The following is an 18,694-nucleotide window of genomic DNA, read 5'->3' as shown; positions in this document are numbered from 1 at the left end:
AAAGCAGTCAAATTGGTGAGCGATGTGTCAGAAGAGAAAAGATCTCGTGTGGAACAAGGCAAAGACTAATCCTAATTGCATCGGCTACTCCTGACGCCACCATCCTAATAGTAATCGAAGAAAATTCAGTGACTACCGACGTCAACTAACAGATCACAATTTCTAATCGATCGTCGATCAGCGTGGAAAAAGAGGAAAAGTCGTTAACATTGGAAAACCTGCAGGTCGACCACGGCACCACACAAGATGACGAAAACTTCTTGGTAAAAAAAAAAAACCTAAACTTCATTCGTGTTCCTAATAGACAGTCCGATTTATCCATCTAATTGTTGACATGCAGTGACGCAGTATTATTGTGTGTTGGGCTGTTGGCTTATTGCTTGAATTCGAAATTCAGAGACCTAGGTGTAGCGTATAGCACTAGGTATTTTAATTTGAGCTAAGCTTTAATAAAAAAAAGCTATTTGTAGATTTAATATAATTTTTTTCCAAACTTTTTTTTAATGAAAAATTCAATCACAAACATGCCTTGCAACGCAGGTAGCTTACAATATTTTAACGTAAATGTTTTTATTTGTCCCTAGATGGCGCACGGCGAATAAGTTTTAGCCATTGACAGCAGACAGCATGTTACACGTCATTTTGTTCTGGACAGAAGGAAGTGATGTTTTCCTTCCAGAAATCATCGGTCGGCTTTATTTAACGCGAAGCTGTTAAAGCAAACTCCAGACAATATAGAGTTCAATCAAAACTCGTATTAAGGAGGAAGGAGAGAAAACAAAACTTTAGAGTGACAAGATGGAAAACGAAATAATGTTGGATGGGTCGAGAATCTGGAGATATCACTTCTGAACTTAACACTGAACAACCTGAAATTCACTAAATTGTAAGTTGTGTGACATTTTTTGCATAGAAAATTAAGCATTAATGGATAAAGTCTTTGTATTCTCTTAGTTTTGCTCATTAGCCAACAAGGCAACATCTGATGATTCTGATGATGCCATGATGGAAGAGAACACTTGGTGAAAGATCATAATTTGGTAATATGATTTGATAAATTAATGTGATACCTGGGCTTCCTTGTTTTCTGTTGCCATTTCCCCTTGAGACCTAATAATCCCGCTGTTAGTCATGCTTCCACTGTGATAACCAGGATGGAAGAGTTTTAGTTAATTCAGGAAATGTTTGCTTTTCAAAATTGGCAATCTTTCAATTAGTTTCCCATCTGTTTATTAATTCTATGCATTCGTTGGTTAGTTTTAACATTTTGGGATTTTGTCAAGTCAACAGCTATTTCCTTCAGGGTTGTGTTCTGTTATGGATTTTTTAAAGGGGGGTTTGTTGTAAGCAAGAAAGGCAGATACTGAAAGAGGTTTAGTTTATTTGTTCCACTGTAGAGTATTCTTTAAAGTTTCAATGAATTTGTATTTAAATCTTAAATGAGTCATCTAGTTTCATATAAATTTGAGTTTCAATGATAGGTATAATATAATGTTGCCATATAATATTTGGGTTGAATATTTGAACTTTGAAGTGATATAATGTAGCATATTATTTTTGGTTTCGTACAGGATTTCCAATGATGCTGAAGATTAATTTTATTTTGGTTATAGGTTCATGTTTACATGGTGGGGTGGTGTTGCTGTCCAATGTGGCGTGTTGTTGCAGCCTATGGTGGTGAAAGATATCTGCATCAAGTTGCTGTTTCTTGTGCATCCAAGGTGCTGGTTTTGTGCTACAGAAGTTACATCCAGTATTGTGTTTTATTGCTAATTGTTTCTTTGCAGTTTACCTTTTATATGTTGAGAAGAAACAAAAAAAAGTTATACGGGGAGGTTTATGTCAAACAAATAATAAACATGTCCGCGATTGGGGAATGAGGAGGAAGTTGGGGTGGGATATTTGATTATCATTTACTAAAACAAGTTCGGTATATTTTATTATTTTTTAAATGAATATGCAGGTGATAAAATCTGTTGTTAACCCATATAACCTTCTCCACTTACACATCCATTCCTCAAACCCCGACATAAATTCCCACATCCATTCCTCAAACCCCATAATCTCCAACATCCAATTGTCACAATTGTTGTATAGGTATAGTCGTATTCATGTATAAATAAATAAAATGTCATTGTATATAAAATGCGTCAACTATATTTATTCTGGAACACGAACAAAATAAACAATTCATTAAACAGAGCGTCCGGTTCAAGACAGTTTTTTTTGTGCGAGGCTTTTTAGCAAGCAATCCGCCACCCAATTTGACAAAAAGTGATAGTTTGTTTTCACGGAAATTGCGTCAGACGGTTAAAAAATTTCTAGTTCAACAATCTCATGTAGAAATTTGCATCTAGTCTACTGGTGCAAATTGCGATTCTTTAAGCTTGATTAATTTAGGTGATGTGTTAAAAGCAATTGTGGGTAGCTAAACAATTGAACTAACTTTTTCTGAATATTTTGGTTTTGGATCACTTTGTTGTTTTTAGACTTTCTTGTGATCTATCTTCAAAATATTCTGAAAAAGCGAATTAGTTCAATTTTTAAGCTACCCACAATTGATTTTAACACATCACCTAAATCAATCAAGCTTAAAGAATCGCAAAGTGCACCAGTAGACTAGATGCAAATTTCTACATGAGATTGTTGAACTAGACAATTTTTAACCGCCTGACGCAATTTCCGTGAAAACAAACTATCACTTTTTGTCAAATTGGGTGGCGGATTGCTTGCTAAAACTCACACATGCAGTGTCGGCGTAGATCCAGGGAGATTACCTGGAAATGGAAGAGGAGAGAAGAGTGCGAGGCAAGTTTTACTGGGGAGCGATTAGTCACTACTAGGCTTCCGGGTTAGACTCATGACCCTCTAAAAGTTTTCGTCGGATCATGCGCCTTCCAAGTCCCCGTTCGACCAGAGCCCTCCCCTCCTCCTGGTTTCACAGCGGGTGAGTGACCACTGGCGGGCGTTGGTTAGTGGTTAGTTAGGAAAATGGGGCCACAGAAAAGAAGGGAGCCTAGATATGCACTTTTAATTTATCTACATCAACATAATTTTCTTGAATTTCAGCGTTTACTCGCCAGTTTCACCATTCCAATGGGTCAGTCTATGGAATGGCGGCAACAGATTCACCTAAAAGGAGATTTAAGTAGGATTTGATCAATAACAAGAACAATCATAATCAATAACAAGCATGATGCTATTATGAGGCGTAGAGAAACAAGTCAACAAAAAATAATGGAGAGCACTTCAAAAATATTGAATCAAATCAGCAAATCAAGAATATGCACTAATTGTTGTCTTATGCCATATCCTGTAGTTCAGTAAAAATTCAGGAAATTAATTCAGGATTAATTCAGGAAAAAGCCGAATTTCACATTCAACTGTTAGTTCTTTTGGGCGTCTAATAAGTACTAAATGAAGTACTAACTCCTTTAAAATCCGAAAGTAGGCAAGCAAATTACCAAAGTCTAACAATTGAGCTTTGTGGCTTACGGTCAGTTATCACACAAAATTATCTAACGTTAACTGCCGATAAATGTCTTTAGAATTGCGTAAAGTAAAAGTAACTGAAACAGTGAAACTACTGTTTTTTTTTCTGACTGATGAAAAACGATCTAAGCCATCGTCTAGCCTTGTAAACAAGAGATGTTTAAAATTTTAAACAGCAAAATGAAAAGGATCCCTGCTCTAGCTAAATCGAGACTTATACTAAAATAAGAAAAAATCATACCAAACAAAAACAGGTAATAATAAACCTACTCACGCAATACTGCTACATTAGCACAGCCACAGTTCTTTCTTTTTAAGGTGTTATTCTCTGGAATTCCAAAATTCTGATCATGATCAAAAGAAGAAGTAAAAGGAATTAGTATAAAGTTTACTGTAGGGCCTACAACTTACAGGAAAACTTACACCACGAATATGAAGAGAATTCCAGTTGGAAATTTTGCATTTGTTTCAATCATAATTCTCTTTCTTTGCAATTGAAGAACAGCCTGGATCATGCTATTTTCCATTCACAAGGATCTCACTGTTTCAAAAAATCAGACATCAAAAGAATTGATAAGTGTGAGATTGCATTGCAAGTCAAGGAAATAAAAAATACAAATTGTTAAATCAACTAAGCAGAATACCTATAATGTTGGTTTCACACTTAATCTGCTTTACCACATTTTGCTACTTAATCAACTTTTTGAAATGTTTAATAGTTCACTTTATACTCATCGAAACGTGAAAGACAGTAACATAACCGTGCACTAACCATAACAGTCATTGTTGTTATTAAACTGCAGTGGCACCTGGTGGGGGATTTGAGGATTTCATCTAGAATAAATCCTAGAAACAGGATGCATCTAGAATTTGAAAAAAATAAGTTGATGGTAGGGCTATAAACATAAAAAAATTGGGTCGAGATAAACCTACATGACATGCAAAGCTCAATTTCATACTTGAAATCACGAAATAAAGGCAACCAGTAAAAGGAAGTCCATCATAGAATGTACACCTAGGAAAAAATCAGATTGTAAATTCGTAGAAAAATCTAAAGATGCAACATGCAAAAGTCACTTATAAAGTCTAACTTCCCCGTGCGGTCGCAATCGAGCGGACTAAGTTCAATAAACAAATGAATGAATTGTAAAATGTATGGTTAAAATCAACGAAAATCAATGAATGAAAATAAACTATATAAATTATTTATAGTTATTTCTTCGTACGTTTTTCATTACCTTTAACAGAATCATCAATATTAATAGCAAAATTTATGTAGAATTGTTTATTTAACTGACCGCCCGGTTCAATACACAGCCAATAAGCGGGGGGGAGACACTGCAGTGATTGACTGAACCAGGGAGATTACCCGGCCATGGTTAAGAGACACCGGAAAAAGAGCGAAGAGAGCCTAGGAACAGCTTTTAAGAGAGCAATGCATCATAGTAGACTTCCGGCTTAGACTCATGACCCTCCAACAGATTTCATCGAATCATGCGCCTTGCAAGTCCCCGTGCGACCAAACATCTCCCTTCTTTCTGGTTGTCGCAGCGAGTGAGTGACCACCGGCGGGCGTTGGTTAGTGGTTATTTAGGGAAACGGGGCCACTGAAGAAGGGAGCCCAGATATGCACTTGTAATTTATCTATATAATTTATCGATTAATTTTGAATTTCAGCAACGTCTTCTTAGTTTCACCGGTGGATTGAGTCTAAGGAACGGCGGCAAACGAATCAACTGAAATGAAAACGGAGACATTAACTTAAAGCCAATAATTAAATGAGACTGTACATGAAGCATTACCTCAACGGCGATACAGGTTGCAAGAGACGAGATTTCGACAAAATGCTGCCGATAAAATAAGCCCGACAGCCATCAGGCAACACCGACTATTTTACACAACGCTGCATATACTGCATGGACACCAACATAGGAAAATGACACATTAATAAAGTATGATATTCAACTGCAAGTCTGCACAGGCTCCATTTCATCGCATCTCTCAACTGGAAAAGGTCTGCAAAACCACTGTACCCCATACAGCAACACCATTAACAGCTCAAACATAAAACTGACCATGGAAATCTACAAAGCAAAAGAACAATAACAATTAGAAATGTAAAAAATATACCAATAATGATTTACTTGAAATGTACACTAAACTAAAAACTAGAGAAAAAGAAATCAAGAAGATGATCAAAGATCATCAAGATTTAATTTCACCTTTTTAAAAATCAAGGGAATTTCTGTTTTGTTTCATCAAAAAAAAATTAAAACTCTTTACAAGTACTTTCCACAAAAGCACTTATTTAGAAGCACAAAATAAGATGTCACTTGTCTTCAACATCAAGTTCTTTGTCACCTGGTGGACACAATTTTACACACCTACGACAAGTGACGAATTTCTTACGATAAACGAACGACTGAATGGTCATAGTTAAATGAACGCACGACACCAGTACCACAGTCTGCATGAACCGCTCACCACACTGTTCACTAGCTGGCTGCACAAAATTCATGTACACATTGGACTGCAACGGAAAGGCTCAGACCTCAAGAGGCTGTTAATCCTACTTGGGGAAAAAAAACTCAATTAGTATCAGAAAACAAAGTTACGTGTAACACAAGAAAATAACAGAAGCATAGTTAAACTAAGCAATCTCTAAAAATTACTTTTACAAACATTCCAAAGGAATCAACAATTGACAAGCTTATAAAACGATCTTAACTGCAAAGTCAACAGATATAAAGCAAAGAGCTAGTCAGAGTAGTCACAAACAAATTAAATCTGTAGCCTTACTGTAAAAAAGTTGATCAACTTAGTTACTTGAAATTGTTTGGAAGTGTTTATGCATGTGACGAAAGCTACAAACAAGAGGATAACTGTAATAAGAGGAACACCTTTCACCAGCTGGCTGCAACAAATCACACATGCACAGTGCATTGGACTGCAGTGAAGAAGCTAAGACTACTTCACCATGCTGTTAATAGAAAAATAAAAACTCAATTATAGGCTATTTTATCTGTAAATGCACCACACAAAAAAAAATTACATTTAATAGCCTTAAATGAATACAAGGAGGAGTTACCATTATATGACGAACAATGTCATGGTATTTAAGTTGAGTAAATTGAGCTGACTTAGCTCGCCGAGGCTGGCAGACTGTCAGCAGCCATCTTGAAAGTAACAGGAAACGCGCAACATTGCCATTCCAGATTAAAAACGTCCGATCCCTGCGAGTCAATAAAGCGGCAAAAGTTCGACTGTGAAGTTACGCAACCATTTAATGAAATATTTTTATGCGAAAAGAAAAGTGAAATTCAAATTCCTCTGCGGTTAGGGAGGGTACTGCCTGATAAAAAAGAATAATGATTGCGGCTTCAATCTTCATGGCGGCTTTTTTCAAAAATGTTGCTAAGTTAGTCAAATGAAAAGTTATATCTAGTAAATTAATGGCCAATAAAACAGTGAGTGTCACAAAATGATGACGATGTCCCCCTTCCAATCCAAATAATTAATAGATATTATTAGCAATGACACAAAAAAGATTTTGAAGATATACTTGTATACAGTATACGTTAGTTTTAACTTAAGTTTCTTTTTTTCTTGGTAGTCGGAATCGGAAAGTCTTTTACTCTTTTCTTTTAACTACAGCTGCTTACAAACAGTATCTTTTTTAGTTCATAGGTGGTGTCTCATAGTGACAAATGAAATGTAAACAAATAAAATGGCAGTTTCAAGAGAGAGTCAGGTAAATACTACATTTACTCTAAATTTTAAGAAGGGATTACATCTTTTGTTACAAAATAATAGATCGACGCCATTGAACTAGATTCAGAATGTTATCAGCTTTTTCAGTCCCAAATAAATCAATCCCTTACACATTTACCGGTAATGAAATTTTTTTTTAAATTGCTGTTTTGGATTCTGGCGATTATCATTTCTCCCATTATTAGATAAACATCTTAAAGAAAATTGAACCAGAGATTTCAGCATTACTCAATCTTGCTGTTTATGTGGTAATTAACAAGGCATACTATATAAATTATTTGGTTCCTAAAACTAAAGTGTTCTTTCGGTCACATTGCTCTCAGGTTCCTCTATATACAAGTTCTAGTCTGGTGAGCCATGAACTCTTAGGAATACAATTTTCAAAGAAAACCAATGGTTCTTATATACCCAAAAAATGGTATATATACAGTTTTACATTAGTTGGAATAAATTGGATTTCCAATAGATGGAACACTATTTCAGGAACTATCTTAAATGAAAATACGGTGCAGCCGGTATGAAAAATAAAAATAAAAAAAATATTATTTCCATTTCTTAATAGCATAATTTCTTTGTTATACAGGCTTCTCAATTTCTGAACTGGTTGCATATTTCAGCAAAAATACTTAATCTGCTAAATAGCTTAGTATTCCTGAAACAAGGTGTCTATCCTACAATCCTCCACAGGGTTTTACAACTAAAAACAGAATTAGTCAACCCAAATGAGCCTAAATCAGCAGATCTTTCTACTTTAACCAGAGAGTTACTGTGGCATTCATTTTCTGTGAGTTAACTGCTACCGTGGCACAAAAGCTGAAACATTAGACTAATTTTGTTAATGACTTGCGAATTTAGGAAATGTTAATGTTTGCATTACCATTGGTGAACGTCCATCGCGCTAAAAGTTGGTTAACTCGTCTCATTAAACTGAAAGATGACAATCCATCGATTACCGTAAGCAGAAACACTTTGTGTGCAGTTTGCAACGAAACGCCTATAATTCCGCAAGAAACGCAATGTCAGCATGTGTTTTGTTATTATTGCTTGAAGGTATCAACTTTAAATTATTTAAAAATATTAAACTAGATGTTATATGCAATACTGCTGATTGCAGGCAAATTTGGAAGCTGTAAGTGAATATACCTGCCCTCTGTGTTCCTTCCTTATCGTTGCTGATGACGGCCGGAAGGAGGAGGATTAACTCATGCATACAGGAATGGAGAATGCTACATATTATACAAAACAATTGTGATATTGTCAACTGCTAGATATTCAAGCATTGGAAGACAATAGCATGCAATATTCTACAACAATCCTTTGGATTGGAATGGGGATCAATTTCATTTCCTTTATTTGCCTTTGTGACCTTGAAGTCCAAGTATCAAATTTTTAAATGTTATAGAAAATTACACACGTTGAGAATAGTAACAAAATAGTAACAAATAAGCTTGCATATAAATTTATCTCGCAAGGGATATTGATATAGAAGTAGGAAATTCAATTCTGTATGGAATGTAGACCGTTGTGCCAATACAAACATGAATGTGATCCTTCGACCGAATCACAAGACTGTTGACTATGACTATCCGTAAATGGAACAAAAGGATGTTTACCAACTTGATGAGACGAAAAAATATGATCTCCCTTTATCATTGAGAGCGCTTCTTTAAATCTCGATTCTCCATGCACTTGACAACAATTCGGTCAAATTTGAACAGGTAAAACGAAGATATTAGACGGAATATTCCCATGGTAAAACTCTAACGTAAGCACATCAGAAAAAAAAAGTTATACCACTGCATCTTCAGTTTGGTTGAACTATTTTTTACCTGTACTAGTAAATCGAAGACCGAAGTTATGGGTGCCATTCCAATGCAAACAACTGACTGCAAAAACCCTTCAAATCCAACGGTGCTAATAAATTTTCCTTTCTACAATAAACAATAACATATGATTAAAAATATGTCATCCATTTGTTCGTATCAACGAAGAATTACTAGACTGTGATCCAACAAGACTTTGGCAACAGTTTCAGGCGAAAAAAGGCCAGCAGTTTCAGAAATAAGGCGAGTCTCTTCAGGTTTGTTTTTATTTTCTTCAGCAAATCCGGGTGTGTCCGTATCCGGCGGAAAACTAACAGTCACCGTTAGATTATAAGGTTTCAACTTGTGTAACGAGAAGATAGTTATGGTTTTGTTAAGGATTAAAGATGTTTTAGTATTTATAGAAGTTACCTCCATGGCCAATGATTCTGCTAATCCGCGTAGAGCAAACTTTGATGCCGCATAAGCAGCAAATCCATAAATACCACACAAACCACCTTGGGAGGAGACAAAAACAATGCCACCTTCCCTTCTTCCTTTCATTCCGCTGATTACTGCATGTGAAAATTGGGCAGCCCCAAAGTAGTTTACAGCCATTAGTCTCTAAAAGATAAAGGTGTACATTAAACCAAGTTTATATGTAATACAAACAATTTTAAATTATACCTTAATTTCTTCAACAGAAGTGTCTTCAAAGCGTGCTGCTCTAGCATATCCTGCACAGTTTGCTAGTAAAAAAAGTGGCCCAAGTTCTTCTTCTGCCTGAAGTACTGTTCGTTCAATTTGATCATATGGTCCACTAACATCAACTAAAAATTGAATTGAATTAGTTCAAGCATGCCATTGATGTACAATTATAATTTACCAGAAAAACAGGACACTTTTTGTTCAGCAACAGAAGCGAACTTCAAAACTTCCACTCTAGCTTCTTCAAGAAGGGTTGGGTTCCTTGAGACTAAGGATATATGGGCGCCGTTCTTTGCGCATTCAATAGCTAAATACTTGCCTATTCCACTTGAACCACCAGTAATCTGATTCACACATAGTTATTAAAATGTTAGGATACAATTTCGATCAACATGGAAATTATTTACCATGACATGTTTCCCTTTCAGACTTCTAGGTTTTGCAGCATAAAATCCAACCCAAACCCCAAACAGTATCGCTATACACGTTACTACAACAAATTCAATCGTCATAAGATCCCATATTACGTGAATCATTTTTGACGGATGAAATTAGTCGGCCAATCTACGATTTTGTGATGATTTGTGGCTAAACTGCTTTTCAGGGTTTTATTTTATAAATCAAACATCAAGAATCGATTCCGAAGCCCCTTCTCCGTTTGCGCCTTTGCGGACTTAATTTTTAACTTTCCGTACTTCTCCATCTATCAGCCAAAGTTGACATCATCTGAAAAGGAACGGTGCATTTTCTAACAAAAAATTGTTTTCCATTAAATTATTTAGTATCTTGAATTATTTTTTATTTAAAAGGTAAAGTAGATTCCAGATAACATTGGTAGTGATGGGGAAGCAATCCGATCCGATCCCTTCTTGCACGCGCGAGTTTCCTTCTAGGACAGACCTTGTTTGAGTGTATAAATCAGTTTTAATTTACAGTAATAAATTTGGATTTGGATTTTTCGAATGCTAGGGATTTCCATTGTTACGAAGACAACGCTGCTCATTTAATGCTGATAGGGATGAAACATTTTATAGAGATCATCTCATCCAGCAGTGTCGCACCTTGTCACCCAAAATACCTTGTTCGATTCCTCGTTCTCTCATTTGTGTAGTACCAATGCATAATCGGAAAATATTTTTTTTCCGTGGATAACATAAGACGTTAGAAGCCTTAGGCTTAGCTTTGGAGCAAAAGATATTAAAGGGTCATTGAATGAGTGATCAGAACAAAGGTGTATTCAAATACAAGTGCATATTCAATCAAGAATCATTGTTCAAGAAAATGAGCATATGTGGACAATGTTGATTCAATTGGATATACATATCTAGTGGTGTTAACATTATGTTTCAGTTGTTACAACAGTCTCTTTCGCACAATATTTTTTTTCCCTTTTTCCTATAAGTCATATACGAGAGGTTTAATGCCCATGCACGCTTCTTTTATTCTTTGAACATAAAACAAAACAAAAAAATCGTCGACATCCAAACGTAGCAGCTAATAACTTTCATCAGTCGAAAACATTGAATGAAAACTAGTTTTTTTTACAGCATTAATATCTTACCAAAAGATTATCGATTCAAATGGCAAGGGGGAGAAAAAGGGGAGGGTCGTCGAAGTAAAAATCGAGAAAATTGAAATCAAAAGGTATCACAGCAAATGAGGCCAAGACACACGAGGACACGTTATGCAGGATTGCTGAATGCTCACTTTCATTTTGGTTTCACGTTTTCGAAACGATTCTCAAGATCCGACTGTTGACCTTAATTCCTTAAATTGAGAATTCTCAACTGGCGGTCAATAATAGAGTTGCACGCAGTTCATTTTCAGCTTAATCTTCCCGCAACTGGAGAGGCACTCCTTCAAAATTTGCGGAAGAACTTTCGTGTTTAAGAGTTACCTCGTACAATGAACGATTTGAGGGACTCGGGCAGAGGCAGAGCTTCTATGTGATCCATCCGAACGTACTGACGGATAACGAAACGACACATGTACTGCAACGGTAGAACTTCCGAGAAGCGAGATACAGGTTTGGTCAGTCGGACGGGATATGAGGGAGATCCAGGTGAACGTGACCTAAAAATAGCATAAATTTTAGAAAATTTATGTTTAGTCTAAACAAATTTTATTAAATACCTAGAATAACAAAAGATGCCAGAACGAGATGTATCCATCAAGTGCTCAATGAGCTGACCAACGCTGCTATGCTGTTCAGCCTCTGGGTACGCATAAAAGCTAAAGTAGCCGTTGGTGTGCTCGATTCTTGTATGCAACGTTCGACCGTAGGAGCGAAAGCTCAAGCTCAACAGGTGACAATCGTCAGATGAATCGCGTACCAGAAAGGCTCCGTCAGGTTGATCTACCAGCTTCCGTTCTGCTTCTCCTCGGGTCATTCTTCCCCAATACCAGCCATATTTGACCAACTTGAAAAGTTCCCACGCTAAATTACTGTTACTGGAGGAGGTTGTGGGTACTACAGCTGCATTACTCGGGCTGTGTAATGAAACTTCAGCTTCTGCATTATTACTGGGAAATAAGGTTTCTGAATCATTGATAGTGGGTGGCATATCTTCCTGTTGATTTAAAAAAAAGTATTAGTAAGATTATATTTCATCTGAAAGTAAAAATAGACTTACTTGTACTGCTACTGGTAAACTGTTTTCATTAGGGTCATCTTGGTTTTCAGAAAGTGGATCTAAATCATGAACACCACAACAGTTTTCTCTGGCACTTCTCATTGAGTTAGACACAGAACAGAAACGACAACTCTGTTGAATAGAGGGAAGAGTTTTGCTCTTTTGTAAGGAATCCCGTTCACATGATTCTTCAGCAATTGATGAAATAGAAAGAGAGAAACTGTGTCTTTTGTTCATTTGCCTAATACGAGAATGTTCACTTCTTGCAATCTTGAACTTGCGCTTTAAAGTATCAAGTAAACTGGATTTGGTCTTTGGTTCTGGATAGCCAGGTTCACTTGGATTTTTCTTTATCCTTAACAGATCACTGAAACTTAATCTCCCCTTATTAGATAGAGGTTTCTCTTGATTCAAATCACTGCTGCTCTGAGAAACTGTATCTGTCATTTGAAGCTTTGACTCGGAACTCCATCGGTTGGTCCCTAATTGAGATGATGATGTATTCGAGTTCGATTCGCGTGCGATAGCTCCTCGGTCTCTCCGAAGAAAGTCCAAACCACTCCAGTTGAGTTTTTTCATTGCAGATGATTTGAGAAAACTCTGTTATGATCCATCAACAACTTTCCACACTTTCGACTTCGGTTCATTTGCGTTTGATCACGTTATCACGTTATCAATAAACCAACACGACCTAACATGACAACGAAAGCCTTCTTGCAGGCCTTGTTAGTGGTGACATCTTGTAGAAAAAATTTCAAAATCATCACAAATATTCAACATTTTTCAAAAAACAACAAGTTTATTCGAGTTTTATATAGAGTACATCAGTAATTTAAAAAATAAACGTAAAGAAATATTGGCGAAGGATGAAGCTTAATAGATAAAATTTATATATTATTTTATTATGTTATTCTGGAGTCTGCCCTAGCTGTTACTTTCTCCATACAGATGCTTTTTTACCAAGACTTTGGATCATAAAAGATAACACACTACATTTCAAGATTTGCGTGGAAAACTGGAAATCACGGGATGACAGATACCCAATCAAACTTCCGAGTGCCGACACCATAAATTACCTGATTCCCAGAAAAAAAAAACAATGGGGTTCTTTTTTTTAATGCCAAATGATAAAAATTTGGATGGCCCAACTAATGCGCAAAGGAAATCCGTGCACTGATCATCAATACTTGTCATCACTCCAAAATTGAAGTGGTCCTGTTTGCATTATTTAAACGTACCCTTCATTTATGAAAAGCATTTGTTTTTATTTCGGCAGTATATTATCTACAAAAAAAAAACTAGCACGACAAAATCAAACGAATCAAATGCACAGCTGTGATCGAGTTGTTCTGTAGAGAAAGAGGAAAGAGACGTGCATGGCAACTTTGAATTTCAAAAAATTAGAAAAAAAAAACTTTAAAGAAAAGGCCGAAACTCATGGTTAGGATGGGGAAGAAGTGAAGAATATATTGACCGTTGTATATGCAGAAAAAAGAATTTTAGATTTACAAAATTTAGAATGAGAAACCTCCTTCAGGGGTTTGAAATGGCTGGGTGTTGAATTCGTAATTGCCACTCTGCGATATCGATGGCGCCAACTCAGAATCTTCATCCCTCTGTCAAAAGTAAAAAAAAAAAAACAAACAAAAAACCAATTAAATCAAAATGAAAAAAAAAATTAAAAAAAAAAATAGTTTTCTAAAATCTCAGTAACGGTCAAGTTGTCAACACAAATACTTTGAATGTGAACAATTATGGTAAACTGGTAATCATGAAAAAAAAAAGGAAAATAAGCCATAATATAAAATAATTTACGTCAGTGGAGAAATACTGCTTCAGAACAGCCAGCGACTTGAGAGAAATATCAACATTGTTGTGGATAACCAAAACTTCGATTAAATCCAAGCCACCACACACTCTTACGTCAAGAGAAACTTTCTCCAGCTCGCCCATTTTCTTGGCAGCCGCCAAAATATTAGCTAAGCAATCCAATACGACCACGATAGTCTTGGGTTTCTTGGTCTCCAGCAAAGTGCACAGCGGAGCAACGGCACCAAACTGACACAACAAAGCGATCTGCTCGACATTGCCACCTGAAATTTAAAAGACAGCATTTAAAAATTAATCAACACCAGTAAAACTTAAATAAATTACCCATAGTGATGTTGGTAATGGCCAAAGCTGCTGCCTTTTGGCATTTGAAGTCGCCATTGCCCAGCACGTCCACTAACGGACGAATAACGTTGTTGGTAATGAGAGCTTGAATCTGGGTGGCGTTGCCTGCAGCAATCTTCGCCACGGTCCGGGCAGCCCGTTTGACGATTTCCAAATCGGAATGAGCAAGTAACTTGGCCAGCGCCGGGCAGGCACCAGCAGCCAGGACGGAATCGGTTTGACTATCATTGGCTGTGACGATGTTGGCGATTATCGACAGAGCCATGGAGATTACAAAATCATCGTTTAATCTATTTTTGTCCAACAAAGAAATGAGCCGAGGAACGACTCCAGTGTCGACAACATCTTGGATTCGTTCGTCGTGACCATCAGCAGAGAGATTAGATAGAGCCATGGAAGCGCAGACGAGAATATCGCTGTCGTTGGAGTTGAGAAGGTGGGCCAGGGCGGGAATAAGCTGTCGGACTGCCGGGACACTGAGTGGACTGTCCTCGTATCCACCACACAAGTTGGTCAAGGTCACAGTGACTTCTTGCAACAATTTAACCTAATAATGAAGTCAATTATTATTTGTTTCTAAAGGTTAATTAAAAAATTTATTTACTGGAGTGTCGGGTTTATTAATCAAGGATACCAATGGCTTAATAATGCCTTCCTCAATTAAAAAATCTCTTATCTCTGCTCCCTGATTGGCAAAGTTACCCAGAACCCAGGCAGCATGTTCCACTACAACTGGATGAGGTGAATCTAACAAATGAATCATCCCAGCAACAGCCCCAGCGCTGACAAAAGCTTCGATCTCATCAGATATGTCTTCGCCTGAATAAGCAATGTAGCCGATTACCATCAGCGTGGGGTAAATTACGGTCTCTTCTTTGTGATAGAATAGCTCAACGAGCCGAGGGACGACTCCGGCGTTGATAACTTCTTTCTTTATTTCTTTCGGGCCATCAGTGAGATGAGAGAGAGCCATGCAAGCGGTGGCGAGAATCTCCTCGTCATTTGCGTGGATTAGGTGGTACAGGGCAGGAAGAAGCTGTCGGACGGCAAGGACACTCCCACCCAAATAGCGACACAAGTTGGACAAAGTCGAAGTGACGCTACGCAATAATGTAGCCTAATATTGAAATCGGTTAATAATAAATGTTCACCAAGGTTTCAAAAATAAACTTACTGAAGAGTTAGATTTGACCAAACTGAGCATCGCCTTTATAAATCCTTGCTCGATTAAGTAATCTCTTAACTTTGGTCCGTCTTTCGCAATAATGCCGAGCGCCCGGACAGCTTGCTCGGCCGTAACTGGATGAGGTGAACTCAACATTGACATGAAACCAGCAATAGCCCCAGCACTGACCACAGCTTGGACCTGAAAAGATCTGCATAGCACAATGGTGGTGAGAGTCCTGGCTGACTCTAACTGAAGTTCAGCGCTAAAACAAAAATGTCATGAAGAAATGTTTGAATAAGACCAATTTAAAGACACAACATACTTTTTGACACGACTAAGGAATTCTACTAGCTTGGGAACAACATTAGCATTGATGAGGATACGAATGAGTGCTGGATTGTGTTCCTCAGATAGGAATTTACGTATAGCATTGGTTGCTGTAATCTCCTTGTTTACATCACCACTGTTGATACCTACAGTATAAAGATTCATATGAGAATATATGTTACATAGAAAAAAAACTATACCATTAACTATGTCCTCAATGCTCTTCGCTGCAGCCATGCATTTTAGTACTTCAAGAGGGCTGAGGTCCTCATCGTAGACTTCAAGGATGTATTGGTTGTATCTATTATACAGCATGTGATCTTCCTTCTTGACTTCCTGCAAATTAACATTCATCTCATACATGAAAGATGAACAATTTGTTTAATTTAATAAATGACATTTGACTATCTAAAGCTTATTACCTCATATCCTCTGCAATTATGATTGATGTCCTTCAACAGGGTGGGATTTGCTTCAGTTGTCATTTTGATAGTTGATGTTTTGTCCAATTCTCTTGAATCACGGAAGTGACAAACACATGGGAACAGTTAAACCAACGACTGAGACAATGCTGCTGAGACTGAAAACATGAAAACTGAAAAGTTTTTTAAATACGCCATTTTTACATTTACTGATGTTGATGTTGCCAAATAAAAATATTCAGATGAAATTACAAAGACGTCATCTAGTGTGAGATCAATGAAGACTTGGATGTAGGTGCTAGGTGGCGTCGGTGATGTAAATTTTGACGCCTGTCTAGGTGATCTCTAAGCTTTTTTGCGTGTACTAACAAATTGGCAATTATCAAACAAATTGTAAACAACTAAGAAAAACAAATTATTTAATTATTATATTTTTTTAAAGAATAGGTAAGGGTAATATTTTAAATCATGTTTTTTGTTGTGAAGGTCTGTCACCGCGTCAGAGAGTCTGACTCTGAGCCCGAGTATTACCAGCTGTTTAACACGTCAGACTTGAAGCGCTTTCATTCGGTCTGTCAAAATGCTTGACCGAAGGTTCGTCGTAAAACTCTGCAGTTTTCTGCTCTTGGTAGGAATTTTTTTGACACTTCCACAGTTTTGCCATTCTCACTCTCACGACCATCACGGACATTCACATGATCATCATGGACACTCGCACGATCATGTAGAAGAGCGGCCTTCATTTAAGTATTCCAAGGAAGCGAATATTCCGAAACCTCCTCCACCCCCAGCCAAGAAAATAGAAAAGGAACATCACCATGGGCATTCGCACGAACATCACGGACACTCACATGATCATGATGAACACTTACATGATCATCATCATGACCATCACACAGAAAATGTTGAAGCTCCCAAAAGGACAACTGCTGCCTTATGGACAGAAGCCATTGGTTCCACTCTAATCATTAGTGTAGCACCGTTCATTGTGCTTTTTTTCATTCCCATTGACAGCAGCCCTGAACGACAGCCCTTGTTAAAAGTTTTACTTAGCTTTGCTTCCGGTGGACTTCTTGGTGATGCTTTCCTACATTTGATTCCGCATGCATTGATGGCTCATTCTGAAGATGAGGAACCTCATTCGCATTCTCATGGACATTCTCATGGAGAGGGTCATTCTCATGGGCACGACATGACTGTTGGACTTTGGGTTCTCTGCGGCATTATTGCCTTCCTTGCTGTTGAAAAGTTTGTTAGAATTCTTAAAGGTGGCCAAGGTCACAGCCACAGTCATGCTGAACCCAAGAAGGATAAAACAACTGATGCAAAAGATGCGAAAGACGGAAAAGCCAAAGAAAAGAAGGAAAAGAAAACCAAGGAGGTTGCCAAACCCTCTGGTAAATATTTAGTTTATTTTTTGGTAGTATGTCATTAAATCTGTTGTATTATTCCATTTCTTTAGGAGACATCAAGGTAGCTGGATATTTGAACCTGGCTGCGGATTTTACCCACAACTTCACTGATGGCTTGGCTATTGGTGCGTCATTTTTGGCTGGAAGAAGTACAGGAATCGTAACAACAGTCACAGTTTTGTTGCACGAAGTTCCCCACGAGATCGGGGATTTCGCCATTCTCATTCAGTCAGGCTGTGATCGCAAAAAAGTAATTTCAAACGCTCCGACAATCTCAAAGTAACAGGAATCTTAATTCTCCACTTTCTATTGGACAGGCTATCTTTTTGCAGCTTATTACAGCAGTGGGAGCTCTTACTGGATGTGCAGTTTCTTTATTAGCAGAAGGAATCGGTGCTGCTGCTACTGCCTGGATCCTTCCGTTCACAGCCGGTGGATTCATTTACATTGCCACCGTTTCTGTCATTCCTGAGCTTTTAGAAAACAGCAAATTCTCACAAACTTTAATGGAAATCGCTGCCTTGTTAGCTGGTGTCTATATGATGGTTTTGATAGCCGAATATGAATGAAAAATTGAGATACAAATTGTTTCTATCTAAATCCCATCTGGCAGGGCTAGACGATGGATTTTAACTTTCATTTCTACCACTTCGAACCCATTGTCTAGCCTGCATTATGCCTTGTAATTGTTTTGTCACCCGAGCAAGATACTTAATAAAGGTATAAAATAAATTTCACGATTCTATTATATTTTTTCTTATTTTTAATTTTTAAAATTTAGCTT

At 37.3% G+C, this 18,694-nt stretch overlaps 5 protein-coding genes and 3 long non-coding RNA genes across 15 annotated transcripts; 3 read left to right on the top strand and 5 right to left on the bottom strand.

Annotated features, from left to right (window-relative positions):
- The first annotated feature begins 359 nt into the window (after positions 1 to 359).
- On the top strand, positions 360 to 1,678 carry LOC124197698. Its single transcript, XR_006876323.1, has 4 exons — positions 360 to 424; positions 585 to 886; positions 955 to 1,040; positions 1,614 to 1,678. It is a non-coding gene; the product is annotated as an uncharacterized LOC124197698 (long non-coding RNA).
- A 1,366-nt stretch (positions 1,679 to 3,044) lies between these two features.
- On the bottom strand, positions 3,045 to 4,247 carry LOC124197633. The gene is made up of 4 exons (XR_006876291.1): positions 4,137 to 4,247; positions 3,916 to 4,033; positions 3,767 to 3,836; positions 3,045 to 3,132 (listed from the first exon to the last, which is right to left on the bottom strand). It is a non-coding gene; the product is annotated as an uncharacterized LOC124197633 (long non-coding RNA).
- Positions 4,248 to 4,919: 672 nt separating this feature from the next.
- LOC124197615 lies at positions 4,920 to 6,699 on the bottom strand. 6 transcript variants are annotated; one of them, XR_006876282.1, is made up of 5 exons: positions 6,581 to 6,699; positions 6,292 to 6,472; positions 5,877 to 6,064; positions 5,295 to 5,576; positions 4,920 to 5,228 (listed from the first exon to the last, which is right to left on the bottom strand). It is a non-coding gene; the product is annotated as an uncharacterized LOC124197615 (long non-coding RNA). The 6 variants fall into 6 exon arrangements; XR_006876289.1 differs by having other exon boundaries at positions 5,877 to 6,061; XR_006876281.1 differs by having other exon boundaries at positions 6,319 to 6,472.
- A 390-nt stretch (positions 6,700 to 7,089) lies between these two features.
- On the top strand, positions 7,090 to 8,811 carry LOC124197606 (peroxisome biogenesis factor 2-like). 2 transcript variants are annotated; one of them, XM_046593136.1, is made up of 7 exons: positions 7,090 to 7,243; positions 7,306 to 7,383; positions 7,449 to 7,511; positions 7,587 to 7,769; positions 7,847 to 8,047; positions 8,119 to 8,313; positions 8,378 to 8,811. In XM_046593136.1, exons 1-7 carry the CDS (start codon positions 7,220 to 7,222, stop codon positions 8,462 to 8,464), a joined length of 831 nt encoding a protein of 276 aa, XP_046449092.1. In that variant the 5' UTR covers positions 7,090 to 7,219; the 3' UTR covers positions 8,465 to 8,811. The 2 variants fall into 2 exon arrangements, with proteins under 2 accessions (XP_046449092.1, XP_046449083.1); XM_046593127.1 differs by having other exon boundaries at positions 7,091 to 7,243; positions 7,587 to 7,778.
- Positions 8,598 to 10,430, bottom strand: LOC124197599 (3-ketodihydrosphingosine reductase-like). Its single transcript, XM_046593117.1, has 7 exons — positions 10,181 to 10,430; positions 9,952 to 10,117; positions 9,753 to 9,895; positions 9,498 to 9,689; positions 9,261 to 9,428; positions 9,093 to 9,194; positions 8,598 to 9,023 (listed from the first exon to the last, which is right to left on the bottom strand). The coding sequence occupies exons 1-7, from the start codon at positions 10,307 to 10,309 to the stop codon at positions 8,913 to 8,915; spliced, it is 1,011 nt and encodes a 336-aa protein (XP_046449073.1). The 5' UTR covers positions 10,310 to 10,430; the 3' UTR covers positions 8,598 to 8,912.
- A 556-nt stretch (positions 10,431 to 10,986) lies between these two features.
- Positions 10,987 to 13,132, bottom strand: LOC124197590 (suppressor of cytokine signaling 6-like). The gene is made up of 3 exons (XM_046593108.1): positions 12,407 to 13,132; positions 11,907 to 12,343; positions 10,987 to 11,846 (listed from the first exon to the last, which is right to left on the bottom strand). The coding sequence occupies exons 1-3, from the start codon at positions 12,983 to 12,985 to the stop codon at positions 11,660 to 11,662; spliced, it is 1,203 nt and encodes a 400-aa protein (XP_046449064.1). The 5' UTR covers positions 12,986 to 13,132; the 3' UTR covers positions 10,987 to 11,659.
- A 518-nt stretch (positions 13,133 to 13,650) lies between these two features.
- Positions 13,651 to 16,843, bottom strand: LOC124197521 (importin subunit alpha-1-like). Of its 2 annotated transcripts, none has more exons than XM_046593035.1 (8): positions 16,499 to 16,843; positions 16,277 to 16,430; positions 16,072 to 16,222; positions 15,756 to 16,011; positions 15,186 to 15,698; positions 14,561 to 15,128; positions 14,222 to 14,499; positions 13,651 to 14,022 (listed from the first exon to the last, which is right to left on the bottom strand). In XM_046593035.1, exons 1-8 carry the CDS (start codon positions 16,559 to 16,561, stop codon positions 13,921 to 13,923), a joined length of 2,085 nt encoding a protein of 694 aa, XP_046448991.1. In that variant the 5' UTR covers positions 16,562 to 16,843; the 3' UTR covers positions 13,651 to 13,920. The 2 variants fall into 2 exon arrangements, with proteins under 2 accessions (XP_046448991.1, XP_046448995.1); XM_046593039.1 differs by having other exon boundaries at positions 16,277 to 16,412; positions 16,499 to 16,839.
- On the top strand, positions 16,804 to 18,658 carry LOC124197545 (protein catecholamines up-like). The gene is made up of 4 exons (XM_046593076.1): positions 16,804 to 16,891; positions 16,985 to 17,895; positions 17,961 to 18,160; positions 18,228 to 18,658. The coding sequence occupies exons 2-4, from the start codon at positions 17,079 to 17,081 to the stop codon at positions 18,477 to 18,479; spliced, it is 1,269 nt and encodes a 422-aa protein (XP_046449032.1). The 5' UTR covers positions 16,804 to 16,891; positions 16,985 to 17,078; the 3' UTR covers positions 18,480 to 18,658.
- Positions 18,659 to 18,694: the final 36 nt, after the last annotated feature.

The sequence above is a fragment of the Daphnia pulex genome, chromosome 1, assembly GCF_021134715.1.
Source record: "Daphnia pulex isolate KAP4 chromosome 1, ASM2113471v1".
Taxonomy (NCBI): domain Eukaryota; kingdom Metazoa; phylum Arthropoda; class Branchiopoda; order Diplostraca; family Daphniidae; genus Daphnia; species Daphnia pulex.
The sequence above is the reverse complement of the archived record's forward strand: the minus strand, read 5'-3'. Positions and strand labels throughout refer to the sequence as shown.